The 22,150-nt window shown below is 39.2% G+C and overlaps 1 protein-coding gene and 1 long non-coding RNA gene across 2 annotated transcripts in view; one reads left to right on the top strand and one right to left on the bottom strand.

Annotated features, from left to right (window-relative positions):
• The window catches only part of Ints2 (integrator complex subunit 2), a 54,037-nt gene extending 33,286 nt beyond the window's left edge, over nt 1-20,751 (top strand). The window contains exons 17-25 of the mRNA XM_005393971.2: nt 5,970-6,134; nt 7,454-7,655; nt 8,047-8,172; nt 13,374-13,572; nt 16,392-16,643; nt 16,972-17,079; nt 17,370-17,475; nt 18,437-18,613; nt 18,718-20,751. Coding sequence (XP_005394028.1) covers nt 5,970-6,134; nt 7,454-7,655; nt 8,047-8,172; nt 13,374-13,572; nt 16,392-16,643; nt 16,972-17,079; nt 17,370-17,475; nt 18,437-18,613; nt 18,718-18,887 — 1,505 coding nt within the window. The 3' untranslated portion in view covers nt 18,888-20,751. The remainder of the gene's footprint in view (nt 1-5,969; nt 6,135-7,453; nt 7,656-8,046; nt 8,173-13,373; nt 13,573-16,391; nt 16,644-16,971; nt 17,080-17,369; nt 17,476-18,436; nt 18,614-18,717) is intronic.
• LOC102010654 lies at nt 6-22,108 on the bottom strand. The gene is made up of 4 exons (XR_262571.2): nt 22,022-22,108; nt 12,986-13,131; nt 680-775; nt 6-321 (listed from the first exon to the last, which is right to left on the bottom strand). It is a non-coding gene; the product is annotated as an uncharacterized LOC102010654 (long non-coding RNA).
• Between the last annotated feature and the right edge of the window lie 42 nt (nt 22,109-22,150).

Raw genomic sequence — 22,150 nt, 5'->3', positions numbered from 1 at the left:
TATTTGTTTCATTTGCTTTTAAATGCTACAGATTATTGTTAAGAAGTACTTAGTTTTAAAGTGTATAAAATGTGTAGATGCTCCGTGTAAAAAATGTAAACAATTTAAGAGTGAGATTACTCTTTGTTTCTTTTAATTCATTGTCTCACTCACTGGATGTCACCTCTTCCTATAAAAAACTGTAACTTCTAGTTTAGTGTATATTTTTAGGCATTTTCCTCTATCGGTTGAACCAAATAAAATTGCAGATATTTAAACATGGAGGTATGGAGGTGAAGTGCTTGTCTGACATTTGTGAGATCCTGGGTTCAATCCCTAGACCTGGAAAAAAAAAAGATGCTCAATTACTGATTGTATTCCAAACCATACTCTTCTCTAATGATCAGATTCCTGTCCGGTTCCTTATTTGGCAGGCTCTAGGGCTACAGTGCGAGTTGGGAGGTATTTGCTTACGATGGGTTTATTAGTGATAATAGCCTTATTCTAAGTTGAATGTAAAATTGAGGGCCGGGGATACAGCTCAGTGGCACAGCACCTGCCTGGCAAGCGCAAGGTCCTGAGTGCGATTTTTGGTACCAAAAAAAAAGGAAAGAAAGTAAAGTTGAGAATGCTTTTCTATATCTAAGATTGAATGTTTCAGCTTAGCTGCGCAGTGCAGTGTAGAGTTTTCGTTGCTTACCCTCGTCATTGTGTGGCTGATTTAGTCGCTGTTCCCTGCGGCTGGCTGCTGCCGCCCCGCATCATGAGAGAGTATTTTCCCACAATATTGCTGGTGCTGGAAAAGATAACATTCAAAGCACAGTTTCTAGTGAATGTGTCTTACACTCACATCGCTGGAGAGTTGAAAAAATTAAGTTAAACCATCATAAGTTGGGGGGCTACATTTTTTTTTTTTGAGACAGGGCCTCGCTATATAGTTGAAGCTGTCTTTGCACTCTCTATGTAGCCCAGGCTGGCCTCAAACTCATGGCAGTCCTGTTGCCTCTACCTCCTGGGTGCTGGGACTACAGGTGTGCGCTACCACACTTGGCTAAGGAGGCCATCCGTTTTGACCTACAGAAACAGCAGTTTCACGTGGTTGTACCTGATAGTTACACAAATAAATTTTTTTTTAGCTGGGCATTGGTGGTGCACATCTGCAGTCCCGGCTACCTGGGAGGCTGAGGCAGGAGAATAGCAAGTTTTAGGCCTGCCTGGGCAAATCAGCGAGAGACTGTCTCAAAATTTAAAAGTAAATAAATAAAAAAAGCTAGAGATGTAGCTTAGTGGTAGAGTGAAAGAAAAGGACTGGGAAGGGAGCTTGGTAGGGAGCTTGCCTAGCATGATTTGGGCCCTCAGTTCAATCCCCAGTATTAGGGGTTAAAAATAAGTTTCAACTATGAATGAAACCATTGCCTCAGGCTTGGACATCTTTCTGAATCATTACATGGAGACATATCTTGTTGTTTGTCATTGTTCCATAGTCTACAGTATATTAGTATGGGCAAATGTACTAGTTTGTAAATACTATCTAATAGAAGTATAGTAGTATTTTTAGAAATTAGATTTTATTCTTTTTTTTTTTTGCATAGTTTCCCAAGACATGACACTGCATTTAGCAGCATTTGATAATTAACCTGTTTTCCTGAAGAGAACATAAAACATAGATTAGTTTGCACTATTATAAGCAGTCTTTTTGTAACTGCTGGTGTAATTTTGATTGTATATATATTCCTGTGTATATTTCAAGATTTAAACTTTTTCTGGTGGGAGGAACTGGAGATTGAACCCAGGGCCTCACACTGAGCTGCATTCCCAGCCCATGTTTTATTTTGAGGCAGGGTCCCACTCAGTCACTATAGTGTTTAGGCTGGGCTTGAATTTGCAGTTTCCCTACCTCAGCCTCTTAGAGTGCTAGGATTACAGGTATGTGTCACCATGCCTTGTTTACAAGGGTACTACTTTTGATTCTTATAATGTCTTGTCAAACATAGAAACATCAATTTTACACAGCTCTTATGAGAAAAGAAGCTGGTATTATCTCTGCTGGTATTAAACAATGGTGTGATTTTCTTTAGCTTGCATGAGGGAATGGTTGGATCTTAAGTACTCTGATTTAACTACTGTTGGTCCTATACTCTTACTAATGATGATGATAATAGTGGAGTGGTGGTGGTGGTAGTGGTGGTGTACTTAGGTGCTAGGCATTTAGCTTGTGCTACTGCATATAACTAAATAATCATTTTTTGGCTGTCTTAGTTTTTTATGTTGTTGTTGCTGAGACAAAATATCCAATGCCCCAAATTAATGATGAAAAGGTTTGTTTAGCTCACAGTTTGTGGAGGTTTTAGTCTGTAATCAGCTGGCTCCAGGGCAGGGTGACATGGCACAGGGGCAGCAGTCTCAGGCAGCAGAAGACAGCAAAAGCAACAAGAGCAAAAAGGGAGGAGCAGCAGTGAGCAAGCCTCTTTCCCTCCCATACATTGTATGCAGGCTGCCCACCCCAGGATGGGTGTAGCACTCACCCCCATAATCCTAGCATTGGATCACAAATCAATAAAAAACTCTAGAAGCCCGCTCCATGACTGCATGAAGCTTTGAGGGGACATCTAACAAACCATAACATTCCACCCTTGGCCTTCCGAAGACTCATGCATATCCCTTAATGCAAAAGGCATTTTAGTCTGTCTCTAAGAGTTGCCAAAGCCTTAACAGTTTTAGCATTGCTGAAAAGTCCAAGTCTCAAGTTTTTTTAGAGATGTAAGGCAAACTCTTCACTTGTAAGCCTCTGTATAAATGAAAAGTTAAATGCTTTTAACATTTAATGGCACACAATAAACATTTTTATTTTAAAAGTTACAAACAGAGGAATATAAAGCAATTTTAAAATCTAGCAGGGCAAACATGAGGTCTTGTATTTTTACGACCAGAATTTGAAGCAATCTGTGGCACATTGTGAGCTTCAAAGGGCTTGTGTGACTTTACCTCTATGGCACTTTTGATGGTTATAGCTCTCATGGCTTTTTTTAGGCCCACTTTGCTCTCTCCTTGCAGCTTTTTTTAGATGATCTATGTCTTTGGCTTTTTTAAACTGTTGGGGTTTTTGCTGCACTTCAGGCTTTTTACTCATAGCTTTACACACTGCCCTCTTAGGAGTATTGGCCCCCCAGGCCTTTTTTTGATATGTGGTGGAAGCCTTTTAGCCGCAGAACTCTTGCATTTTGCATGTACCTAAAACTAGGACCGCATGGATGATGCCAAGGTCTTCTGCTAGCTGGAGTAGTAGCCAAGGTTTTTCTTTTCTTTTCTCTCTTTTTATGTTCTAAGTTCCTCTTCATAGACTCGGTCCAAAAGGTAATAACTTGCTTCATTTAACTCTTCTTTTTTTTTTTTTTTTTTTTTTTGGGTATAGGGGTCAAGTGCCTGGATAGCTGAGCACTCTGAACCTGATTTTGAGGAAGCAAGTTTTTAGGCCACTGTCGTTTTGGCACATGGCTGCAGCCGTTCTGGGACATGGTGCTCTGTGGTTTTTGTTTTTTTTTTTTTTAAAGTAAAGTCTTTTACTTTTGCAGCTTTTTTTTTTTTTTTTTTTTTTAAATTTTTGTAGTTTTGAGGCTGCAAAGGGTAGAGACATGCTGCTTTTTTGTGATACCCTCAGGTTATTTTTTATAAATTTTTTTGGTCTCTTTTTAGCAGCAAGATCTCTTTAGCTCTATCTTTGTAGTCTGTAGCTTTATTGGAGCTTTTTTTTTTTTTTTTTCTTGGCCAAACTCACAACGTTTTAAATCATCTTGTTGGGCTCTTTGCTCTGATTTTTAACATAAATCTGGCTAAAAGCCCCCAAGAGTAAGCCAAGCCACCGCCTCAACGTTTGACTGCCTTAAATTTTTTTTTTGCCAGATGAATTAGTCCACTGCCTTTAGTCTCAGTCTCAGGCAAAGTGTTTGGACATGAGCAAAATGAAGACGATCTTTTTGCCAAGCTGTAACACACATTTCTCTGGAGCCCAACAACCAATGCAGTTGCTTTTGTTTTTGTTTTTTTTTAGCAGAGACCTCTGGAGCCTGGTCTTTACTAGCAGGATTTTTATCAGCCTTTTGGTCTTTTGAACTCTGATCAGAATCTCTCATACAGAACAGCCTAAGGTGTTTTAGCTCTGTTTGTTTAGGCCACATCTCTGAACCTTTTGAAACTCTTTTTACAAGCCATTTTTAAAGGCTGTTGAACCGCATGTTTAGGTATAGTCACAGCAATGACCCCACTTTTTTTTTTTTTGGTACTGGGAATCGAACTCAGGACCTTACGCTTGCCAGGCAGGCGCTTGTGCCGCTGAGCTATATACCCGGCCGACCCCACTTTTTGGTACCAAATTCTGTCTTAGTTATTTTTGTTGTTGTTGTTGCTGAGACAAAATACCCAATGCCCAAAATTAAGGAGCGAAAGGTTTATTTAGCTCACAGGTAGTGGAGGTTTCAGTCCATAATCAGCTGGCCCCAAGGCACAGTGGCGTGACACAGGGGCAGCAGCCCAAGATAGCCAAGGTGGCAGAAGACAGCAAGAGCAACAGGACCAAAAAGGGAGGAGCAGCAGTGAGCAAGCCTCTTTCCCACCCTGATACTATATACAAGCTGCCCGCCCCAGGGCCGGTATGTGTAGCACTCATACCCATAATCCCAGCATTAGACCATAAATCAATCAAAAATTCTAAAAGCCTGCCCCCTGACTGCATGAGTCTTTGGGGGGACATCTAGACACAAACCATAACAATGGCATTATTCATTTTACTGTTACTACATAATAGCATAAATATGTAAACTCTTCCATAAGCAAAATGTGAGAAACAAAGCTTTGATTTAGGAAAAGGCAGGTTTTACTGAAAGGTGCTCTTTTAAACATTTTTAATATTTTTCTGTCTCTTTGAGACAGGGTTCACTATGTAGTTCAGCTGTCCTTGAACTCACTTTGTAGCCCAAGCTGACCTTGAGCTCATAGCAATCTTCCTGCCTCAGCCTCCCAAGTGCTGGGGTTACAGGCATGCACCACCACATGCAGCCTAAGGTGCCACTTTTAGACGCTCAAGGTGGGAAACTTTAATTTTACTCATCTCAGTGATTCTCAGCTGGCTCTAAGACAGCGTGGAGTGGCACAGGGGCGACAGTCTAAGACAGGCAAGGTGGCACAGCAAAAGCAACAAGAGCAAACAGGGAGGAACAGCAGCGAGCAAGCCTCTTTCCCTGCCGTGTATTGTGTGCGATCTCCTCGCCCCATGGCAGGTGTAGCACTCATGCCAGTAATCCCAGCATTAGTCCACAGATCAATCAAAAACTCTAAAAGCCTGCCCTGTTCTTCTCGGCAGGGCTGGCGGAGGAAAAAGTGTGCACTCCACGGAACCCTATTAGAGTTTCTGCATCGGCCTTTTTCAAATCATACCCGATTTTGCTTTGGTGGAGAGTGCCCCCCACTTTTTTCCTCTCTACTCCTCTTAACACATCGTTATGTCTGCTTTTCCTAAGCATGGATGAGGCTCTGGGTTTCATCCCTAACGCTGCAGAAAGCAAAAACAATTACTGATGGTCTTCCATTTATATGATGGCTTTACTGGGGAGACTTATCTTGGCATGAGGAGGAGAAAGCTTGAGAACTTCGAGTCACTGTGTACCTGCTTTGGGGTTTTTCTTTAAGCAGATGCTCTGGCTTGAACTACTGTACGGGAGTTTTTGAACTGTGCTATGTGTGCACCAAGGCACCAATTTCTAGGGCTCTATTCTTGAGTTTCTGCGGTGGTCATCTATGTGGCATCTGTTTTTCTGCTCATGAGAGATGCTTCCCAAGCTCCTGAAGGTAGAGGTGCTGTCGTCACAATGTGAGAAACGCTGGTTTAGAGCATGACCTTCTTTTCTTAGTGGCTGTTGGCTTTCTGAAAATTAAGGTGGGGAATCTTCTGTTTTTCGAGACTGGACAGTCTAATGGACTTGCTGTTAATTTTCAAGGATTGCATTCAGCTTTACTACGTCTCCTTGCAACTAACTACCCACATCTGTGTATTGTGGATGACTGGATCTGTGAAGAAGAAATCACGGGGACTGATACCCTGTTAAGGCGAATGCTCCTGACTAATAACGCCAAAACCCACTCTCCCAAACAGCTACAGGAAGGTATAGTAAATTGCTTGTGCTCTCACCCTTTTAGCAGTACAAGGAGATGCTAAGCTAATTGAAGCCTTATACTCATACAGAATTTTCCTGGGCATATGTCAGTGTTTTGGCGAATATATTTTAAGTAATTTTTTTTTTTTTTTTAGGGTGTTTTAACTGTTTCCTTTTGATGTATTAGTATTTTTCTCTTGCAGTGCTGGGGATCAAAGTGACATGCTTGAATCTTTTCCCTCATATCCTATAGCTGTAAAAAATGGTGTGGTTTTAGAAAAGTCCTAAATATTTAGAAATAATGCTATGAAATAAGGCAATATACTTGCTGTTAATAGTGTTCCAGATCAGCACTTTTAAGTAGAAATAATGTGGTCCACGTAATATAAACTTTCTAGTATCCCTATTTAAAAATAAAAAGAAAAGCTGGGCATATAGCCATTGGTAGAGCACTGTCTAACATGGATGAAGCCATGGGTTCAACCAGGCAATATTAATTCTTAAAATATTTTTACAGTTTATTAATTGCTTTGTGAAAAGTTTGTATGATCACTGCATGTTAACGGCGTTGTAGAATCTTTACTCTTTGTTTTGCCGGCGCTGATGTTGGCCTTTCCTACCCCCTGACTTTCCTCTCTGCTCTTGCATTCCTTTCACTGTTTCTCTGAGGCCTTTTTCTCCTCATACAGGCCTTTCATGTTTATGTTTGAGTGTATTCTTCTTTACACAACCTAAGGAATTGGAACTCGTACCAGAGCTGGCTGTCTTGGTACCATGAACATGGATTTCAAACCCAGACACAGAGAGATCTGGTGTGGTCTTGTCAATTTTGGCTGTTCTGTTTTATCTTTTTGAGACAGGGTTTCGCTGTGGAGTTCAGGCTGGCCTTGAACTTACTTTGTAGCCCAGGCTGACCTTGAACTCGAGGCAATCCTCTTACCTCAACCTCCTAAGTGCTGGGATTACAGATTGCACCACCATGCCCGGCTACTAATATTTTTAAAATGAGTTTTTGTTCTAAAGAAATAATAGTTGCAGTAGATGCACTTCCATAATTTTTTTTTTTTGTGTGTGTGTGGTAACGGGGATCGAACTCACGGCCTTGTGCTTGCCAGGCAGGCGCTTATGCCACTGAGCTATATCCCCAGCCCTCCATAAATTTTTCCAAAGGCTCTTATTTTAGGTTCAGTCAGAACTGGTTATGATTAAAAGTTTTATTTTTTTAGTAACATTGTTTTCTTGATTTGTTGGGCCTGTAGTGTAAGACAGCAATATTATTTCCTGCTTGGTAGACTTCAGATTGAGTGCCAAATTTTCTTTTTTTAAAGCATTTTCAGCCGTCCCAGTAAATCACACGCAAGTGATGCAGATCATAGAACACTTGACTCTACTCTCTGCCAGTGAACTTATACCCTATGCAGAAGTCTTAACATCCAATATGAGCCAGCTGTTGAACCCAGGGGTTCCGCGGAGGATTCTTCAAACAGTCAATAAGTTATGGATGGTTCTTAACACCGTGATGCCTAGAAGGTAAATTCAGTGGGCGTTGTTGCGTGCAGCAGTGTGTAACAGCGATCGTGTACGACGGCCTAAACTTAAGTGTTGAAGTTTCACAAGACCACTTATATTGAGTATGTGAAAATATGATTCCTTTCTGAAGACTACTGATTAACAAGCTATTATATCTTTAAAAAAAAGAGTGAACTTTAAGAAATAGAAACTGCTGGGGATGTAGCTCAGGGGCGCCGTGCCTGCCTGGCAAGTGCAAAGCCCAGTACAAAAAAAAAAGAAATAGAAACTTATTTCCAATTTGAGGAAGTTTTTTGAAAATAGGTTCTCCTGTGTAGTATTTGTGGCTCATTGTGATTTAGGCCATTGTGTTGTCTTGCATCGTTGCTTATTGTAACTAATTTCTCATCAGGCTGTGGGTAATGACGGTTAATGCACTTCAGCCTTCCATAAAGTTTGTGCGGCAACAGAAGTATACACAGAATGACCTGATGATAGATCCCCTTATCGTCCTAAGGTGTGATCAGAGGGTTTACAGGTATGTGTCGTCCGAGTTTCACTTTTACTATAGAGTTATACTCTAGAGAGTGAAAAGAATTTGAAGAAATTCCATGTAACCTTGTGTCTTAATGTTCAGGCAGTACGATCTATATGTCTTTTTCTTTAACTGTTTATATTCATGAACTATATATTTAGTTTAAAATTCAATATGGGTAAAAAATATATTCAGCAGGTGGTTAATGAAGTGAAACCTTGGAGTAATGTCAGTCTTGGCCTTGTTAACCATGAGTAGCGGCTCTTCTGTCTCTCAGTGAAGAAACACTTTTTCTGCTAGTATGTTGAGAAAGGATTTTAAAAAACTGGTTCATTTTGAACTGTTATAAACCTTAAAACTGTGACTATATCTTTAAACTTTGTTTTGTTTTCTTTTGTGTTTTGATTTTTGAGACAGGGTCTTGCTGTGTAGTTTAGGCTGGGCTTGAACTCACTGTAGCCCAGGATGGCTTCAAACTCATATTGATCCTCCTGCCTCAGCCTCCTGAGTGCTGGGATTACAGGTGTGTGCCACCATGCCTGGCCTGTATCTTCAATTATGCTGTCAGCTTCACTGAGTCTACATTGCTTCTAATTCTTTGTCAAATATGTTACGTGATTTCACCTCAAAAAGCAGTCAGTGAATTCAAATCATTAATATTTGAATTTCCAGTTGGTTTTTTTTGTTCAGTTTTTTGAGACAGGGTTTCACTGTGTGGCCCAGGCCAACCCTGAACTCATGATTAGCTCAGGATGTCCTTGAACTCACAGTCCTCCTGCCTCAGCTTCCCAAATGCAGGAATATGTCCCCCCATGCCATGTTCTTCCGGTTGTAGTGATAAGTAACGTCAAAGGTATGTAAGTTGAGGGGACTGCCTTTCAAGTGATTGTCATGTGCGTGGGGAAAGAGGACATAATGGAAAGGTAAATAATACGACCATATGCAGATGAATGGTACAGAGACGCATGCTGGAAGAAGCTCGAGAAAGATGGGACTTGGGTGTTTTAAAGAATGGACCTAGGGTTTAGATGAACAGATAATATATTAGTGCGGTTAAGGTTGTGCAGGATCTGAGAATGCTTTGAATGTGAGCAAAAGTACAGGAGTGAGAAAGAAAAAGGCTTGCAGTGGGGGGTAATTTTTGGGAAAGTTAGACTGGAGTCAGGTTATGTAGCTGCTAGAAGGTCATGTAGGTGGTGATTTGGGGAAAGAAGCCGTATACCCGACAGGCTACAGGAGAGAAACTACAGGAAAGCAGACCACGTGGGATATACTGTATATTCAACCAAAGGGATGAAGTAGAAGTGACAAACCTGCTAGCTCAGCTTTGTGTGCTTCGGTGAGATCAGGGTTACACAGGAAATAGGAATCAGAAGAATAAACAGTGCGAGGCATGTTAGGTGTCTAATAAGATACTTTTTTTTGGTATTGGGAATCGAACTCAGGACCTTGCACTTGCCGGGCAGGAGTATCTAATAAAAAGAAAAGTATGGTAAATAATATTTCTAGAAGGAAGGCTTTTTTTTCCTCCCAGTACTGGAGAATGCGCACAAGACCTCCTGCATGCTATGGAAACACTCTGCCACTAGGTTGCATCTCTCTTTCTTCTGAATTTTGAGACAGGGTCTCCATACGTTGACCAGGTTGTCCTTGAACTTGTGATCCTCCTGCTGCAGCTGTCACAGTACTTGGGGGCTACAAACATGCTGTTTTAGTGCCTGGCGGAAAAGCAGCACTTCTGAAACAAATGATTTATCAGTGTTAAAACCCACTTATGTAGATGACATCAATTGGATGGATCACCTCAGATGGTTTCGTTCAGGGGAGTTATAAAGTTATGCTTTCAAAATGTATGCAGTGTTTTTATGTTTTGGGTGTACCAGTTGTCATGCTTGCTTCGGTAGTACATGTACTAAAATTGGATGTACCACTTGTGAGCCTTTTCTGATGTTATTAGATTTGTTTCTTATTCTTATTGTTTCTTAGATTTGTTTCTTAATTGGCTACATAGTATCTCATTTTATAGATGTGCTACACTTCATCCAATGCCTTATTTATTGCTGGGTATTTTATTCATTTATTTATTTTGTGCTGTTGGGGATTTAAAACCAGGGCCTTTGCACTAAGCTACATCCCCACGCCCCCTTTTTCATTGTTGTTTAGTTTTGACACAGGGTCTTTCTAAATTGTCCAGACTGGACTCAAATTTATAATCCTCTTGCCTCAGCCTCTCAGAGTACTGAGATTACAAGTGTGTACCACCATCCCTGGCTATTTTTAAGGCTTTTTTGTTTTTTGTCTTTTTGAGACAAGGGTCTTACTATGCAGTTCAGGCTGGCCTTGAGCTCACTTTGTAGCCCAGGCTGGTCTCAAACTCACACAGATCCTCCTGCCTCAGCCTCCTAAGTGCTGGGATTACAGGCATGCGTCACCATGCCTGGTTTTTAAGGCTTTTAATTCATGGTTTCATTCTGTCATCTAGAAAGGTCTAACCAGTTTACATTCCATAGCAGTGTTTGATATTGTATACTTTCTTGCACCTTCTTGAATTATTTTATGTAGTACATATGAAGGATGGGTTCCTATTTTAATTTATCTTATTGTTAGACTGAACATTTTACTTTTTGGAGACAGAGTGGTCTTGCTATGTAGTTTAAATTGGCCTTGAACTCCTGGCGATCCCCCTGCTTCAGTCTCCTGAGTGCTGGGATTATGTGTTTGTCACCATGCCTGGCTAAATATTTTAACATACTTACTGGTTATTGGTATTTCTTTCTTCTTTTTGAGACAGGGTTTTGGTATGAAGTTCAAGCTGGCCTTGAACTCGCTATTGTAGACCAGGGTGGCCTCAAACTTGTGGTGATTTTTCTGCCATAGCCTCCCAAGTGCTGGGGTGACAGGTGTATGCCACCATGCCAGGCAGCTCTTGGTATTTCTTTATATTTTAAGATAGTTTTTGTTGTCTTGTTTTGATTTTTGAGACAGGGTTTCACTATGTAATTCAGGTTGGCTTTGAACTCACTATGTAGCCCAGGCTGGCCTTGAATTCATGGCGATCTTCCTGTCTCAGCCTCCTAAGTGCTGGTATTATAGACATGTACTAGCATGCACAGCCTTTAATTTAGGTTTTTAAAATAGCTTTTTTATTAAAGAGCTCTTCATCTATGTATAATATCATGTCTTTGTATATTGAAGTTTTTTCCTTTATTGTGGGGTAGAGTGCTGGCAATTGAACCTGGGGTCTTGTACATGTTAAACATATGCCCTTCCACTGAACCACATTCCCAGCCCTGTAGTTTTATCCTTTATTTTATTATTTTGCCTTTTCACTTTTGAATATTTGTTTTTTATTAAGTTAACATTGTCACTGTTTAAAACACCACACACCATAAAGGTATAAATACATAAAGGGTACGACAGTCGTGGTGAGCCTGGCACGTGTTAGGAGAGTGGGTAGGGTCTGTCGAAGGTGGGTGATGAGCTCTGGGGATTCACTGTACTGCTCCCTCTCATGTATGGATCACAGTTTCCACACTGTACGGAAATGAGTACACCTTTGATAAAATCAGGATTAACGAGAAGAAAAGCCAGATTCTTTCTTGGTCTCTTTTGACCAATTTCAGCTTTATCTCCAGAGGAAACTTGTTAGAATGTTATATGTAGTTTTACTTTTTCGTGTACTTAGTAATTTATAAATATATATATGTGTGTATGTATATATATATATATATATATATTTTTTTTTTTGGTTTCAGATGGTTTTAAAGAAACCTAAGTAATATTATAGGCATTGTTTTATTCTTTTAAAAATACTTTTGAAGGAGTTGGGGATATAGCTCAGCGGCACAGCGCCTGCCTGGCAAGCACAAGGTCTTGAGTTCGATTCCAGATACCGGAAAAAAAGCAAAAAAAAAAAAAATACTTTTGAGCCAGGCACGGTGGCTCATGCCTGTAATCCTAGCACTCAGGAGGCTGAGGCAGGAGCATTGCCATGACTTTGAGGCCACTCTGGGCTACACAGTGAGGCTAGCTCAAGGTCAGCCTGGACTACATAGTGAGACCCTATCTCAAAAAACAAAACAGAAAGAAAAAACAAACCTTTTTCTGTTCTCAGTATGTTTTCACATTAGTTATGCATAGTTCTACCTTATTTAAATGCTGCATAGTAGTCTTCAATAGATAGATTACCAGGGTGTTTTCTAGAAGCTGTAAGAATGTCTGGTTTGGAGCTTGAGTTGTGGGTTTTTTTGTTTTTTTGTTTTTTTTTTTTTGAGACAGGGTCTCACTGTGTATATAATCCAGGTTGACTTTGAACTCACTTTGTAGCTCAGGCTGCCCTCGAACTCACAGCTATCCTCCTGCCTCAGCCTCCCTAGAGGGGGGTGACAGGCATTTGCCACCATGTCCAGCTATCTTGAGTTTTTAAAAATTTTTTAAAGAAGTGATTCTTAAATTTAGGGAAGATGATTCTTATTTTCAATTTGGGGAAGCATGGCTACAGTTGAGGCAGTGACGAAGGTGGATGTTCAGGTGGTTCTCAGTGTTTCCATTATAAATCCAGCTGTGGCACCTGTCAGGTGCACTCATTAGTTTTCTCTGTGATGCAGGCTAAGAAATGGAGCCTCCAAAGGGCTTGGCATTTAAAATTCCAGTGGTTACTAGTTTATCTTTTTTTGTTGTTCTTTTTAATATTTATTTTTATTTCATTTATATTTAATCTACAACAATCTTTGAGGAATGGATGACCATGTACCTATTTTATAGATGAGGAAACTAAGGCTCGGTAAATAACTTCCCCAGGTTAAGGAGTACATACAGACTTGTCTTGTTCTCTTGCTCCAACGGAGAAACAGGAGAAGATAAATAACCTCTCCCAGCCTCTCTCTTCTCCACACAGAACATGCCTCTTGGCCAGCAGCTTTGCAAGCTCATGTCTAAGACGTTTATGGGGAACGTCATTTTCTGCAAAAAAAAAGGGGGCATTTTTTTCTCTGTAGCTTATATTACATTTTATTTTAGCTGTTAAGTTGAAACAGGTGAAATTATATACTCTATAGAGAATAGGAAATTAAAGTATGTATTGAAAGTAATATTTCAGCAGGAGAATTTACTACTCTGTGATACTCAGGTTTTTCTGTTTAACTGAATTGACCATGTTCGGGCATACATTTATATTCTTTTGATATATCTATCTTTTCTTTTAGATGTCCCCCCCTGATGGATATTACTCTACACATGTTGAATGGATATCTTCTTGCATCTAAAGCTTACCTTAGTGCTCACCTGAAGGAAACAGCAGAGCAAGATAGGCCTTCCCAGAATAATGCAATAGGTTTAGTTGGACAAACTGATGCCCCAGAAGTTACCAGAGAAGAACTGAAAAATGCATTACTGGCTGCTCAGGTACAGCTTGCTAGGGTCAAACTTACTCAGCTGGGTAAGGGCTTCCCTACTGACATCATTGCTGAAATGGATGGCGCAGTCTGCCTGTTGCGCTGTGACATTCTGTGTATTCCTGTTTCCAGAGAATCTATGATGATGGTGTTACTCTGTGCTGATTAGTATATGGACTCTCTCTTTTTTTTTTTTTTTTTTTGGTTTTTCTCCGGTACCAGGAACCGAACTCACGACCTTGCGCTTGCCAGGCAGGCGCTATTGCCGCTGAGCTAAATCCCCAGCCCTATATGGACTCTCTTACCTACACCAGGAATGAGCTTCACAACAGGAATTTATATATATATATACGAAAGGAAGTCAAATGTTGGAGACAGACAGTAAACAGTAAACAGAAAAACCAGAAGCATACAGTAATAAATACTGTGACAATATAAGCAGTTCAACTTTATATTTAGAGGGGCTGGGGATTTAGCTCAGCAGCACAGCGCCTGCCTGGCAAGTGCAAGGTCGTGAGTTCGAGTCCCGGTACCGGAAAAAAAAAAAAAACAAAAAAAAAACAAACTTTATATTTAGAAAGTTTTGCCGGGCATGGTGGCGCACTCCTGTAATCCCAGCACTCAGGAAGCTGAGGCAGGAGGATCATTGCGAGTTCAAGGCCAGCTTGGGCTACAAAGTGAGTGCAAGGCCAGCCTGAACTGCACAACAAGACCCTGTCTCAAGAAGACAAAAAAAAAAAAAAAGTTTTATAACCATGTAGAATTTCACTAAACTGGGCTGGGGATATAGCTCAGTGGCACAAGTGCCTGCCTAGCAAGCACAAGGTCCTGAGTTTGATTCCTGGTACCAAAAAAAAAAAAAAAAAAGAATTTCACTAAACCTTAGGTAGTCATTTTTGAATAATGTAGCAGATGTGAGATGATAAAATGTTAAACAGTTTGTCTGCAGAAATTTGTTTTTAGTTTGAAATATATTTTCTGAAATCTTCTCATTGGTGGTAGGAATATTAGGAGTAATAATACCAGCCTGCAACCCCTAACCTAAAGTACAGAAATCCAAAAGAGCTATGATAGTGAGGCATTTCTTTTGTAATTCAGTTAGCAGAAAAAATTGATATGGTGCAAACTCATTTGGTGGGAAAGTTTGACCTAAATTGTTGTAACACTATGGTCTCTTTCTTGCTTAATATAAATATTGGTATGTTTGGTATTAATGTGTTTGCTACCCCATTTTCTGCTGGGACTATTACATAATTTTACATTTTAAAAAATTCTGGCCAAGTGTGTTGTTGTTACATGTCTATGATCCCAGCTACTTGTAGGCTGAGGCAAGAGGATCACAAGTTCTGTGCCAGCCTGGGAAACTTACTGAAGCTCCATGACAGAGGAAGCAATGGGCCCTGGGGTCAGTCCCCAGTACTTCAGGGGAAAATATCTGAGTTCTAAAGTAAATCGTTTGCCTGGCCTGGTGATGATGCATGCCTTAATTCCAGCACTTTGGAGGCTGAGGAAGGAGGATTGCTGAGAGTTCAAGGCCAGCCTGAATTACATAGCAAATTCCTGTTTCATAAAAAAAGAAAAAAGTAAATCTTTCCCTATGAATTAGAATAAGGAACTGTGCATCAGAATACCATACTTAACATCTACATATAGCTTAATATATGGGAAAGTTACATAGGTACCAATCTCAGTTCTTTATATACATTAACTCATTTAATTTTTACAATCAACCTGTGAGACATGGTGTATTATCATGTGCATTTTGACAGATTTGGAAAATGAGACCAGAGAGGTTATTTGCTCAAGGTTACACATTTAGTAATGTCAGAGTTAGAAATCATGCTTATGTACTCTGGCTCCATAGCCTGCAAATAAAATCAATGAAAACAAAGCAAACAACCAAGAAATCCCTCCCTCCCCCGAACAAAACAAAGCCACTTCCCAAACCTGTCAACCTCACGCACAGGTGGTAAAGAAAGGCTAACTTTTGTTGCAAAGAAAAGTTAACCTAATTTTGTAATAATCAGACTCTTAAACATTTCGATCATGTCATTGTTTTCTACTCCAGCCGATGGCTGTCTTACAGAGAAGCTTGTCCTGTCTTCTTTCTCTCTCTCCGTAATGCCTTTTCACTAGATGAGATTGATTATAGTTCTCCTTCAGATATAGGGGGCTTGAGTAGGTCACCCTTTAAAAACTACTTTGCTATGAAATGACACTCCAGCTACAGCCTGAACTGCAGTGAGTTGTGCAGGTAGGTTGGGTGGTGAGGTAGAATCCGTCCTTGTAAAACCGGGGCCTGAGCCTGTCTTCAGGTTGCAAAGGGAAAGTGGTATGGGAAGTGATTTAGGCATTAACAGTTACCCACTACCTTCGGAAGAATTTACTAGTTGGTAGCCCAGTGAGAAAAAGGTGGAAATGTAGGATAAGATCTAAGAAAATTAGATTAAGAGGAAGGAAGAGAAATTCTGGTAGAAGTTGTTTTGCCTTAGGGCCTATTTTGGATGTCACTGAATCAGATTATCTTTCTAGTAGATGTTTTTAAACTGGAACCTGTGGATCTGCCTTAGTTATATATGCCTTCCCTGAAATGATGCAGTGTTTGTTCATTTTTATGGAAAGAGGGTGTCTTCTAGATTTTTAAGGGATTCATGACCCTAGAATGGTGAGAACATTGCTTTATAAATTCCTTACTTCTGCTCCAAGAGCCACTATGCGTGTGTTTTTAAGGAAACTAGTTATTCTTCTGTTTCTGTTCATGTGGAAAAAACTAGGTTTGATTTTCAAATCAGCTTCTCAGAAACTTCTTACTGTGTGATTTGCTTGTAGGATAGTGCCGCCGTACAGATTCTCTTGGAGATTTGTTTACCCACTGAAGAGGAGAAAGCAAAGGGCGTCAATCCAGACACCTTGGTGAGAAACGTTCAGAGCGTCATCACCAGCAGCAGCCCGAGTAAGGAGGTGGAGGAAGGCGAAGACAATCTGCTATGTAATCTTCGGGAAGTTCAGTGCCTTATCTGTTGTCTGTTGCACCAAATGTATATTGCCGATCCCAACATTGCTAAACTCGTTCACTTTCAGGTATGACTGCAAAGAACGTTGCTTTATAGTTTATTTTTCTTGGGGGTCAACATAGTCATTTACAAATTAGAGATATCATAATACAAATGATCATGTTCTTTTATGATATGGAAAGCTATCCAAATTTTAGTTTTTTTTCAACCTAATAAAGTATTCATATCTTTTCTATTCTAATACATCAACATAGTGAAACACCAGGATGCACGTAGGGGGCTGTAATAGTCTATACAACTTTTACAAAAAGAAAATGAAACTTTCATTTATGTTTTTATCTATGTTTGTTTGACCTGTTTTATATCTAACCTTTTCCCCTTTCTTGTTGAGATAGGGTTATCCGTGTGAACTCTTGCCTCTGACGGTCGCAGGTATTCCGTCTATGCATATCTGTTTGGATTTTATACCTGAGCTTATTGCACAGCCAGAACTTGAAAAACAGGTAATGAACATTTTGGAGCTTTAAGAAAATGCTGAGAGTCTAGAGTGGTGGTATATCCTGGTACTGCTAGCTGTTGGGAGGTGGGCGGATCGCAAGTTGGAGGTTAGTGTGGGCTACATAGTTCAATCTTGGCCTTGATGTATAGCGAAACCCGGTCCCCAAACAACGCAAACAAACAAAAAATTCTGATCTCTCTCTGAGTAGTCTTGCTAGTTATATAAAACATCTTATAATTTTTAATATGTAATATTTTCTTGAGAATTATGTAACACTTGGATTTTGTGTTACAGATATTTGCTATCCAGTTGCTTTCTCACTTGTGTATCCAGTATGCATTACCTAAGTCACTTAGTGTGGCTCGCTTAGCTGTCAATGTCATGGGAACTTTGCTAACAGGTGTGTAGCCAGTCAACATCAACAACAAAAACTTCTAACATGAATTACTGCTGTGCATTTATTTTCTGACTGTAGTTTTTTGTGTTACTATGAAACTATAATACAACATATGTTGCTATGTAGTTTAAGTCATCTTTTGAATTATTGCTTTGAAGATTCTTCTATTTAAAATGTGATTATAGTATAGAGGAGATAACAGGTAGGTAAATCATATGTTTAATTTTGTGAATGAATAGATATACGTATGGAGTTACAGTGGCTGTAATAAGATCACATTCTTTTAAATAAAAGCCACATCGACTCTATGAATGTAATTATTTAGTAGAAAACAAGTTAATATTTATTATAAGTGCTCAGACCTCTAGAAAAATATAATCATACATCTATAAAGAAGATGTAACTATACTAGTTTCCTTAAGTTCTAAAACATATGCTAATATTTTAACAACCTTGTGATTTATAGAGTAAAATGGTATGGAGATAAGCTACTTTATTGTTGAGTCTTTTAAAACTGTGGTTTAATTTAGTATTCTTTGTTGGTGTTCTCATAATACTATGTTCATTTTTCTTTCCCTTGTATTCATCTCACAATATAATTCTTTATAGTGGTTAAGAGTTTATATTGCCTGAATTGAGTCCCACCTTCTCCACTAACTGGCCGTGTGATTCATATCAAGTTCAGTTAAAAGTTAACAGATGTAAAATAGGTGTCATTCTGGAAATGGTGAGAATTAAGTGGAATAATGCATGCAGTGCCCTTGTTATAGCGCTTGGGCATAAGAAAAATTCCTGTATTGGATGATGACTGTTAGACTGTAGGCTCTCTTGAAGGCAGGGTGTGCAGTGAGTTAGAGATTTAGTATTTCCAGTGCGAAGCATGGTGCTTTATTTGTTGTATAGGTTGCATATGTTCAATATATATTTGTGAAATAAAAAATTCTGTTTAATTTCTTTCCAACAGTTTTAACACAGGCTAAGCGGTATGCGTTTTTCATGCCAACTCTTCCAAGTTTGGTCTCTTTTTGCCGAGCATTTCCTCCACTGTATGAGGATATTATGTCTTTACTGATTCAGATAGGACAAGTTTGTGCCTCTGATGTTGCCACTCAGACAAGAGACATTGATCCAATTATTACACGTAAGTGGTAACTCATTTTCAAGAGTGACCTTACTATCTCAAAGACGACTGAATTCCTTTCCAGAGTCCTTGCCTTTATTTGTTTTTCTTTCTTATGTTTTTAGGCCTTCAACAAATAAAGGAGAAACCAAGTGGATGGTCACGAATCTGTAAAGATCCAGCTAATAAAAATGGATCCAGGGACACTACAAGCCTGGATCCTGATGTACAGCTCTGCCATTGTATTGAAAGCACAATAATTGAAATAATAAATATGAGTGTTAGTGGAATTTAAAAAAAATTTTTTAAGTCAAAAAAGTGAAGCTGTTTGCTGCGTACACCCAACATGAAATCTGCATCCTATAGCAAGTCCAAACTGAATGGGAACAGTGATGTCTCGGAATTGCTCAAATGACTCAGTTCAACGTGAATACAGCTTAGAATCTCTGAGAATTATGCTTGCTTATATTTGATTGGCACGTCTTTGGATCTCCTTTGCTGGTATGTGTATCTTGTAGCAGCTGAGCTTTTTTTCCATTGGGAGCACATTAAAGAACTCGCTACTAGAAAGGGAATTTGGCCTTCTACTTAGCTTTTGAAGCGAGAAAGATCGCCATGCCTTTCATTTCTTCTAAAAATGAGCATGTGGGTAGCCCTAGTATTTAACTGTGAGCTTGTAAAAGTACAGTAGAGGTGGAATGATGAGAGGGAGAGAAAAGGATCACAGGAAGGAGAATTCAGGAAAAATTAGGAGTTAAATACCCCAATAGAAATCTCAAAGACTTACAATGCAAGTAACAGTAGAGCAGGTTGGAATTCTAGTTCTCAAGAAACAGTGTTGAGAAGGCTTTAAGGAAAGGCAGGTAGCTTCTAGAAATGACTTCCATGGAATTACAGGTGAGGATTTATAGATATCACATACTTGCTTCAACTTTTACTAATATATGAAGCCATATGTTTAAAGAGATACTTGAATAATTTGGAAGTTTAAAATACTGATTTAAAAGTGTTTACAGGAACAACAAAGAAGAACCTGAAAGGAAGTCTCATTTATTTTATTTTTTAAAGTTTATTTTTATAGTGCTTTATTAACTTATCTAATTCTCAGAGAGGGGAATATGTATAAAATTCAATGAAAGAGCAATAAAACCGACTGGGTTAAAGAGCTCTTGGTTTGTCATCAAGATGATAATTCACATTTTACTTTGAGAAGATCTTCGGGTGAGAAAATGTATACAGCGTTTGAACCTCAGGAAAAATTCCAATGTGGGAAATACTGTTTTGCTGAAGGATTCTGCAGTCCTCTGTTAGTAATTTCCGTGGTTTAGGGTAGATGCATTCAGGTAACCATAAGCCCCATTCCCACCCCCCAAATTAAGTATCTAACGCAGAAGGACCTTCTTACTCTCTGAGATATACCTCAGTCACTTTCCCTCCACTGGAAACAGACCTCTTCACTTGTAAAAGAAATTAGGCAAGTTAATTAAATAAGTGTGTTTTTTAAGAAAAGAAATTTAACTTCAGCCTTTTCACTAGCAAATACACATCTCATTTTCCTTCTTTGTAAAATGGGGTTCCTATTGGCCCTACCTCATAAGGGTATTCTACAAAACTAGTTTGTAGCTGTTTCCAATAATGAAGTGCATAGTATCATGTGTGACAGAATATTTATAACTTTTTATTACACGCTTATGGTTCAATTAAATAATTTTGATGTGAAGAATAAAATCATATGCTTAAAAATGCCGTAAGAATTTTCATATTTTTAAACAAGGCAGTTTTGTAGTACTTAAGATTAAATACAGCTGCTCCTGTTTTATTTTTAAACTGAGGCCTTGGAGTATTTTGCGTGGGTAGGTGTCACCTTCAGAAAAGGTTGCAGTAAGTTTTCTAACTAAATGCAGTACATATGTCCTGGGTCAATTTTCAAAGACTGGTTAAAACCTGCTGTGTAAAAATAACAACATATGTTGTTTTTCATCAGATTTGTTGATGATGTAAATAAAATGTGTAAATATATTAGTAAATGTTAATATTCATGTATTTTAAGTTAAGATTATAAAATTTGTCACAATGTGATTTTTTTATTCAAGCGAAAGCAGATGTGTGCAGCTATTTTGAATATTGATTTATAAACATTCATATTCTTATCAAATGAACTTGTCCTTTTTTTGTGTTTCATTCTGTGGCTGTAAACCTTAAAGAAATGGTTCAAGGCCATGGAATCCAGGACTGCGGGGGTTTTTTTTGACTCAGGTGTGTTCCTTTCTGTTGGGCCGTGTGCAATGAATGCCAGTGAGGCCAGAGTCCATTGAAAAGCTTTTGGGATTTAGATGAGGAAGTTGATAGTAGTTGCCCTGTAGCAGTTACCTAAAAGATTTGATGTTTTAAAAATCTGTAAAAGCAAAATAATGATTTAAAGTTGTTTTTAAGGATTTATCTTTATGAATTATCCTTCATCTCATTGAAACAGTGACTTACCCCTTCATCTTCGTGTAGTCATATATATTTTCACATTATTGAATTTCTAACGCCAACTTGTAACACCTCACCCCAACACCCAGCTTTCTTTCCCATTTAACATTATGCAACGTTTTTTTCTTGCAAGTAAGATTTTTATACTTTTATTGCGTTCCTAATCTATTGAATTGATGTATCAGACTGGAGAGTTTATACGTTTTTCAAATATGCCAAATAGGCATCATTGTCAGTTGAGGTGTTAGCATTTTTTCTCTTAGATTATGTCTTTAGGATAAATCCCTGGGACTGAGATTATTAAATCAAAGGATAGAATTTACTTTTATGAAGATGTAGAAGATAGATAATTCAACAGGTCTTATTCTTCCTCCTCCCAGTAAAGCTCTTCTCTCCAAACTAGTTACTTGAATTTAAGAAACTGTCCCAGATTTTGCCCTTTTGGGACACTAGTATTTGAGCCAAGGTTAGGCTATACAGAATTGTAAGACCCCAAATCAAAATTATGCAACTTGGCGAGGTCATGAGTAACTCCTTATCTCTGAGAATACTGAATTGACTTTTTGATAGAAGAATACAATGGTCGTAGGAGGGATGGAAGGCAGGTGAACCTTGGAAGTACGCTGTTGGTGGAGACCTCAATAGCGTATCTCTGGCTGGTTCTATGACACGGGAAAGCCTTGAACATTAAGAAACATTGTACCAGCCGTCACACAACCTTCTCTGCTAGTTTGGCTCAGTAGACTGGCAATTCCAGTTTCAGGTTTTTTTCCGATACCTTGGCCACGGCAAAGCTGGGAAATTTAAACTGAGTGGCACTGATGAAAGGCCTGAGAATTAGGCAAGGCTTGAAGATACACCCTCTCCGTTGGTCTAAAGAGAAACGCTTCCGTGAGCTAAGTCACCATTTCAAAAATCCAACGGGGAAGACTTTCTCCTTTAAGCAAACCTCACCTCTCCCTCTGCTGGTGATTGCTTTCCGGAGCCGCCAAGTGCCCTGGGTCGGTTCTTATGTCGGGGGCTCCTATTGGATGCTAGAGGTCTCGCCCCCTAACATCGCGCAGGGATTGGTTGCTCGTCTTC

Source organism: Chinchilla lanigera, unplaced genomic scaffold, assembly GCF_000276665.1.
Source record: "Chinchilla lanigera isolate Chin_1 unplaced genomic scaffold, ChiLan1.0 scaffold00050, whole genome shotgun sequence".
Lineage (NCBI taxonomy): Eukaryota > Metazoa > Chordata > Mammalia > Rodentia > Chinchillidae > Chinchilla > Chinchilla lanigera.
Note: the sequence above shows the minus strand (reverse complement) of the source record. Positions and strands in the feature narration are given on the sequence as shown.